Source organism: Glandiceps talaboti, chromosome 12, assembly GCF_964340395.1.
Source record: "Glandiceps talaboti chromosome 12, keGlaTala1.1, whole genome shotgun sequence".
Taxonomy (NCBI): domain Eukaryota; kingdom Metazoa; phylum Hemichordata; class Enteropneusta; family Spengelidae; genus Glandiceps; species Glandiceps talaboti.
The window spans coordinates 21,585,220-21,593,786 of NC_135560.1; the positions used below are offsets into that span (position 1 = coordinate 21,585,220).

Consider the following 8,567-nt stretch of genomic DNA (forward strand, 5'->3'; position numbering starts at 1 on the left):
CTTATTTAAAAAATGACAACAAGGGTGGGTAGTCTGGATAATGATGTATTCAGAAAATAAGACAAAGATATGATGATGGCAGATGTTCAGTATAGTACACGACATAAACTATTGGGAAAAAGTCAATTTGTAACATACTCTATTCTATTGATTAATCTGTGTTTGTATTTTTTACTTTTACAGGGACAATTATACTTTACAGATCAACCCCAACTCTGGTCTTTGCAATGAAGACCATCTATCGTACTTTAAATTTGTTGGTAGAGTAGCCGGTATGGCAGTTTATCATGGTAAACTCCTAGATGGTAAGTTAGGGTGCATTATAGATGAGTTATTTAAGACCATCTATCTTACTTTAAATTTGTTGTCATTTTATGCTATAGTGCCACTGTTGTTTTTTTTATAGAAATTAAGTATATGTGTATTTTAACACAATTTGGATATCTCAACCATGTATTCTTGTATTTATCTGGCATTTATAAGAAATTCTGCGTTTGATTTGCTCCCTCTAGGATTCTTCATTCGTCCATTCTACAAAATGATGATAGCCAAGAAGATTACCATCAATGACATGGAGGCTGTGGTATGTACAATAGTTAGCTAACTTGTTGATGAATTAGTCAGTGAGGCAGTGGTATGTACAATAGTTAGCTAACTTGTTGATGAATTAGTCAGTGAGGCTGTGGTATGTACAATAGTTATCTAACTTGTTGATGAATTAGTCAGTGAGGCTGTGGTATGTACAATAGTTAGCTAGTCAGTGTATTTCGAAAGCCTGTGTTTAGCCTGTAAGCTATTTAAGAAAAGTGTATGGGGTTTGTGAAATCATATTTGTAGTGGGTTTTGGAAGTCTGGAGTTTTAGAAGTGTGTTTATGGGTATTGGAAGTGTGCTTGCATGAAGTCTGGTCAGTCTGTGTGTGTTTGTTGAGTTCAGATGGTGTGTTTGTTTGTTGAGTTCAGATGGTGTGTTTGTCTACCAGTAAATAACACTGGAAGTATATGTTTGCATACAGATTTGAATATCTGACATTTGATTTCTTTATACTATTTGATATGGGAGGAGTTCCTGTAGGTGGGTCTGTCCAATTGTGTTACAGTAGTGTACACCACCACTTGAACATCAATAATAGGGAACTTGCAATCCAGACTGAGCATGCTCAGACGCAAAGGACTATGAGATTATCTGTGGTTATCGTATTACCTAATCTGGGGCTACCAATAAAAAATACCTCCCACAATTGTCAGGGTAACTATGAATTGATCATTCGTGGTTGCAAACAATGTAACAATATTGTTCACAATACCGATTCATTAGTATTTATTATCACATTTCCCATGATGCAACATTCAACATGGCGGGTTTGCAAGTTCCCTATTCCAAAAGAAGTGAAATAAGAGGACACTACTATCTTCACACAGTATGAGTAGAGACATGGTGTTAATCATCATGTACACAATTTAATGTGGATAAATTTGATCATTGTAGGATTCTGAATATTACAATTCACTGAAATGGATTACAGAAAATGACCCTGAAGACTTGGAACTCACATTTTGTGTAGACGAGGAACTCTTTGGCCAGGTAAGACTTGCTATGAGCCAATTTTTTCATTTCTTGCAAAGAGCCTCACTCTTCAGGAAATATGTTTCCTTTGATATTGCATTAAAGTTCAAGGACCTAATGTACATGTATTGTATGTACCTCTGAAGTGAAAACCTTTGCTGTCACTTTTTCAAAGAATGCTCCAACCCAGGAAAATGAAGGGTCACTATGCAGATGTGAGAAATTGTAAACAAAATTATCTAAAGATGTATCTATATTGTATTTTGAAAATGGGGAAAATTATACAACAATGATTTCCTATTAAATGAGATGAACAATAAATTATCGGTAATTATTTTTAAAAAAGCATGAACAAGCTTCGTACGATGATACTTTGGATGATGCAAGCTGTTCAAATAAATAGCTCTCCGAAGTACATTCTTCCATACATAAGGTGATTATAAGTTTTAGTTTGGTGATGTCATCTATATGATACGGGCCAATATCTGATTTATAAATTCATAATTTCATAGGAATGCCACTAATATGTGAGTTTTTATTTGTCTTTTTCAGACTTTGACAAAGGACCTTATTCCCGACGGTACTAACATTAAAGTAACCAATGACAACAAGAAGAAATACATTGAGTAAGTATAGATAATATGTAACTTCAGAAATACTGAGATAAGGCCTAAAAAAATTTGTTTGGTTCCGGTTACCTGACCCCACCTAGTTTTTTCACACCGACCCTAACCTTTTAAAAATGTATTTGAGAAAAAAAATTGTGAAGCCTCGCAAGAATTAGTGGATGCAGAAACTGACATCAACTTAAAAAGACAATATAAAATGGTTCTTCCAATCTGTAATGGCTGTACACCTGATGAGAAGAAACCAATAACACAAAGACCATACGGAAAACAATGGAAAACATAACTACCTGAACTAGACTCTTACACATGAGAAAAAAATATAATAAAATAAAATAAAAAATCTACCTACTCACCTATTCTAAAATTGAGCGTAATCAGAACAACACTATTTTTTTTGTTAGGCCAAACCAGGATAATAAGTAATATGTGAAAGTTGTGTTAAAATATCAATTGTTACATGTCAATTGTAGAACCAGATTAGACTGTAACTAAGATACGCCGTGTTGTAAGCTGATAGCATGGCACAATCATCATATCTTACAGACTAGAACCAGGTCCAATTAGGATTAAAATGTAGGTATTAGTTGTCTGGCAGAATGATAGGAAAAAATAGTCCAGAACAAAGGAATGATCCTATGTAATCCTCTGGGCTCAAGTGACAAAGATAACACTCACAAGAGAACCTGGGATTGAAACCCAGGCCTTTAAAAAGGTATTTCAGGAGCAAGTCAATTGCATAGACAGTAGTTTATAGAGTGAAAATTATACATTGAAATAGTACCATTGTTTGTAAAGTATAGGAAAGGAACACTTTATATTGTGATTAATGTATGTGAAGTCATCCAGTGAATGGTAATATATGTTGTCATGTTATTTGTGTATTTATAACTATTATTTTGTTAACTCTACAGGTTAGTGATTGAATGGAGGTTTGTATCCAGAGTGCAGAATCAAATGGCGGCTTTTATGGATGTAAGATTTATTGTATGACTATCAATTCAACTATCATCACCACCACTGCTTATATCACCACCTTATCACTATCACTGCCACCATCACCACCATCACCACCACTGCTTATATCACCACCATTATCACTATCACTGCCACCACTGCCACCACTGCCACCATCACCACCACTGCTTATATCACCACCATTATCACTATCACTGCCACCACTGCCACCATCATCACCACTGCTTATATCACCACCATTATCACTATCACTGCCACCACTGCCACCACTGCCACCATCACCACCACTGCTTATATCACCACCATTATCACTATCACTGCCACCACTGCCACCACTGCCACCATCATCACCACTGCTTATATCACCACCATTATCACTATCACTGCCACCACTGCCACCACTGCCACCATCACCACCACTGCTTATATCACCACCATTATCACTATCACTGCCACCACTGCCACCATCACCACCACCATTATCACTATCACTGCCACCACTGCCGCCATCACCACCACTGCTTATATCACCACCTTCATCACTATCACCACCACCACTGCCATCATCACCATCACTGCTTATATCACCACCATTATCACTATCACCACCACCAATGCCATCATCACCACCACTGCTAACATCACCACCTTCATCACTATTACCACCACCATCATGACTACCATCACCACTGCTGCTTACAAGTTACATCACCACCACCATTACTATCACAACCTCACTATCACCACCGCCACCATCACTACTACTACTGCTGCTACTACTGACATCACCACCACAGTCCACTGTTGATATCACCATCACTACACCCCTACTCTATCTCCCCACCCATTCCATGGGTAGCCTTTCCTTATTTATTAACACTGAGGTAGAAATATAGAATAAAAAGGGAAAATAAATCCATATGCATGAATGATCTCAAAGTCAGTCAGCCATCAACCAAGTATTAAACAAGGGCACAAGCCATCTTGTAATTTCTGAGTTCCTTCTTGATAAAGATGAACATCATACTTCAAACCACTTCATTTTCTGTAAAAATTAATTTCAAAACAGCCACCAGACCAAAGATTCTCTCTTCTTGGTCTCCAGCCAGCAATTCTAGAAGGTGTACTCACTGAATTCTCTTGTGAAAATAGTGTAAGAAGAACAACTGTTTCCTAATATAACATATATATATTTGTGATTTTATACAGGGCTTCACAGACCTTATACCGTTAGATCTACTCAAAGTATTTGATGAGAATGAAGTTGAGGTGAGTATTACCTACTATTTACAGATTGTATCATACCTTTGCAGTACTGTATTTTATGTGGATCTTTTCTGTCTCTTGTCTAATCAAAGAAAACAAATGTTCCTAGGAATCAGTCCAAATAATATATATTGTAAGGTCAAGGGACTTAACAGTTTTTAATACTGAAACAAAAAGATACATGTGTACCATCCCACACTATAAAAATTAGTGAGTCATTTAGCTCATACAGAACAGGGTGTATTCCCAAAACTTCAACATTTCATGAATGGACAATCTGCCTTATTATATCACAAAACAAAGTGACACACTGTTCACATGCTCTGGTGTTAATTTTCATATTTCAATATTCTGTTTCTCTTATTTCCAGTTACTATTGTCAGGTCTAGGAGATATTGATGTGAATGATTGGAGGAAAAATACAGTTTACCGTGGTGAATATCACGCTAATCATTTGATTATTCAGTGGTTCTGGAGGGTAAGTTTTTCATGTCAATAAATATTTCCTCTTTTTTTTGACAAGGACAAAGCAAAATTTATATACAGACAATGGCATAATAGAAATGAGATTTGATTAATCTGTTAGTGGTATTGTTTTAAAACCTTTCCTGCTACAGTAATTGTAATGGATAAATATTTGGAGTAGTTTTGTTGTATGATCCCTTACATATATATTGACTTACTTTTGATTTTGTACACCCAGAACTATATTGATTCCAACCATGTGTGTGTGTGTGTGTGTGTGTGTGTGTGTGTGTGTGTGTGTGTGTGTGTGTGTGTGCATGCATGTGTGTGTGTGTGTGTGTGTGTGTGTGTGTGTGTGTGTGTGTATGTGTTATTGTACAAATCAGTATGATATATACAGGATCAAAAATATATTAATTGTGGTCTCCTCAACAAATGTTGACATTTGACCCTTTCTATCTCATGTACAGGCACTTCTGTCATATGATAATGAGATGAGAGCACGTTTGCTGCAGTTTGTTACTGGTACATCAAGAGTTCCTATGAATGGATTTAGTGAATTGTATGGAAGTAATGGACCTCAGAAATTCTGTATTGAGAAGTGGGGAACTCCAAGTTCATTGCCTAGAGCTCACACCTGGTAAGTTATCTTCATAAAAGGATGTCAAATTTAAGAATTAATGTTATACCAGTTTTCTTCAGAAAATGAGTTAAAGTAGAGCAATTTGTCTTATTACGATTCTGATAGTAAAAAAGAAGCTGATGTTAATTTCTCAATGAGTTGTTAGAAATTGTACATGTAAATGAAGGACTTACCTGTAGAATTTATTGAATGAAACAGTGCAGTTCAGCTGACTTTGTCATTTACATGTAGTAAGTTTTGTCTTTGGGCTTGGCAAACTTGTAAATAGTTGACTATGAATTCTTACGACATTGTGGGTAGTCAGCAGCAATGTTGAGCGCCCTCAATGACAGTATTTGTCTACAAATTGCAATGGTCAGGTGGGAATGGGTAGCAATGTTGAGCGCCCTCAACAACAAGTCTACAAAATGCTGGAAGTTGTTCAACATATAGCAAAGTTCTATGAGAAATTTTCAATGTTTTTTTTTTTAACTTAAAACTGTACAACTGTGATTTATTACAGCTTCAACAGACTTGATCTGCCAGCGTATACAAATGCCCAAGAACTGAAAGAGAAGCTTTCAATTGCAATAGAGAACACAGCAGGCTTTGAAGGAGTGGATTAAAAAAACAAGTTGGTACTTCTGAAGAGTATTCTATAAAAAAGATAACTTGTTAATATTCTCTGGCTGATTGTACAATTTATGGCAAAGTTTTGGAATATCTGATGGTTTGTTGTACAATCAGCCAATTATTTACTTGTTAGCTCAGTTTCAAAACAATTCCAATGCATAGTTTCAATACATGTAATAAACCTTTTACTGACAATATATGAAGTGTGTCAACTGAACAAGCAAATAAAATGCAGCCCAAAAATAAAATGTTAAATGTGATCTGAAAAATTAATGAATCCTGTATGTAAATTGGAAATAGTGACAACATTACTACATTTACCCCAGGGTGCATAGCTTACATCAGCTGTTGAAATAGAGCGCAATGTACATCAGCTTTTGAAACTGAATGCAAACAACTATCAGCACCTTTTAGAAAGAAAGCAATGAAGTTTAGAATTGAAAGCAAAGCTTAGGACCACTAGCTCTTGGTGAAAATGTCATTGTGTTGTTTACATAGAGCTTTAGTATAGAATGAAGGTTAAATTAGCACTTTTAGAATGGAAATTGAATGTACATAATTTTTACAAATCTCCTTCTTAAAGTGAATGTATCAAATGATATGTGTAGAATAATTAGTATAGGGATTTCTCTTTTCTCTTTTTAAACCCCTGGTAATTAACATGTAACCCCCCCCCCCCCCCCCCCATTATCATGTTATTGAAATGTTCTTACCCTATATAGTCTATGTATCTTACAAATATCTCATTCATATTTCTCTATTTCTGTGTTGCCAAATTGTCATTTTGAGTAGTCAACAATGGCACAACCATATAAATTTCCACCAGCACATTTTTTTTTTCATAACCCAAAAATGATGAAACATTGATATTTTGAATAAAAGTATGTGTAAAATATCCAACATTGACCATGCTTCAATCCTGTACAGTACAAATCTATGCTATAAAATCATGGTAGGGAGGGTTTGGCTGTTATGGTGTACAAACCTGTCTTGTATGGTGGTTGTTTTCTGCCAAAGAAAGGAAAATCTATTCTGACTGCAACATTGTGTATCATATACACCCACATAATTCAAATATATTCAAGGTACTGATACCAGTTGCAGTGTATCCGGACCCCACAAAACAATTTCTCCGTAAATAGTACAAACAATTTTACTACCGGTTGTGATCATAATGCAAACACTCATTGCAGTCACATTCTTCATGGACAAAATTTTTAATTCAAGATGTACATGTTATTTTTTTTTTGAATCATTTATTAAAATATGAAAATTTCAAAAAAAAGGCAAACAATCTTTTGTGTTGATTTTATGCCCATTAGTATATTCAAGGAATATAGAGTTTATAGCAGTTAAGATACCACACGTGATGTTTTTGTGTTATTGTGTTGTTTACAACGGTGATAATTTTATATTGTAATATCGATGTCCATTTAGCAAGCAGTATCAGTAGTGTTGATTTAAATTTTATACCCATCGGCTACAACATAAACTCACTCAGAATCTGTTGGAAGAAAATTCAAGGGGAGAATATATAGTGACTAGGATTTTGTTGAAATGCACATTTTGCACATCAGTGTGTGTTCTTTATGTAAATTTACATGTTGGAAGTGAAATTGACAAAGGTTTCCCGTTACCATAACATTAACAATGTCATTGCTCAAACACCAGAATTTATTTTGTAACCATGACAATTTCTGACACATTCACTTGTTATTTACTGCTTTAAGTCAATTCCGTGTCTTTCTTGTTGATAAAACATCTAAAATTTGGTTGTAATTAATACTATTGTTGAATTCAATGTACAGTCATAACTCATATATAAAACTCCAGTTACTGAATATTTTTAGTTAAGTTTTAAAAACACTTTTCAAGAGTTTACTCCTTCTAGTTACTAAAGTTACCTGTGTGTACTAGTCGTTGATGGTATCCATGTACAGATAAACAGTTCAAACCATTCAATTGTTAAGATTTATACATTTGTGGAACTCCTACGGGCTGTGACAACTAGGCTATTATTATGCATACTTCAAGTAAATACAACGAATTTAAAAAGAACAAAATAAAAACAATAATTATGCAAAAAATTGTTCTACTTACCTTTGGAGGAGCTGTAAAGGCCAGAGTTTCAGTCCCAGGTTCTTGGATTAGTGTTATCTTATCAGTGGATACATCAGGATTATTTAGAATCAGGATTACTTACAGTATTCCTTTTCTACTGGCTCTTTTTTCAGACTTCAATTTTTAATCCTAATCTGAAGTGAGCCTTCAGAGCTACTTGCACTCACATTTGAGGAAACCTAGTCAGTTTTGTAATGCCTACAAGTAGTACACTCTTCCAGTCTGTTTATATTAGTCAAGATGAATTAAGTTAGAGCAGTTTGATTCATCTCAGACAAAGCAAGAGTTGAG

At 35.1% G+C, this 8,567-nt stretch overlaps 1 protein-coding gene across 2 annotated transcripts in view; it reads left to right on the forward strand.

Moving 5' to 3' along the window:
• Positions 1 to 7,377, forward strand: part of LOC144442897 (E3 ubiquitin-protein ligase NEDD4-like) — a 32,756-nt gene extending 25,379 nt beyond the window's left edge. For both annotated transcript variants that reach the window (XM_078132270.1, XM_078132271.1), the window contains 9 exons: positions 184 to 305; positions 513 to 583; positions 1,488 to 1,583; positions 2,118 to 2,191; positions 3,106 to 3,166; positions 4,379 to 4,438; positions 4,806 to 4,913; positions 5,371 to 5,540; positions 6,046 to 7,377. In XM_078132270.1, the coding sequence (XP_077988396.1) occupies positions 184 to 305; positions 513 to 583; positions 1,488 to 1,583; positions 2,118 to 2,191; positions 3,106 to 3,166; positions 4,379 to 4,438; positions 4,806 to 4,913; positions 5,371 to 5,540; positions 6,046 to 6,148 (865 nt within the window). In that variant the 3' untranslated portion in view covers positions 6,149 to 7,377. The remainder of the gene's footprint in view (positions 1 to 183; positions 306 to 512; positions 584 to 1,487; positions 1,584 to 2,117; positions 2,192 to 3,105; positions 3,167 to 4,378; positions 4,439 to 4,805; positions 4,914 to 5,370; positions 5,541 to 6,045) is intronic.
• The last annotated feature ends 1,190 nt before the right edge of the window (positions 7,378 to 8,567 follow it).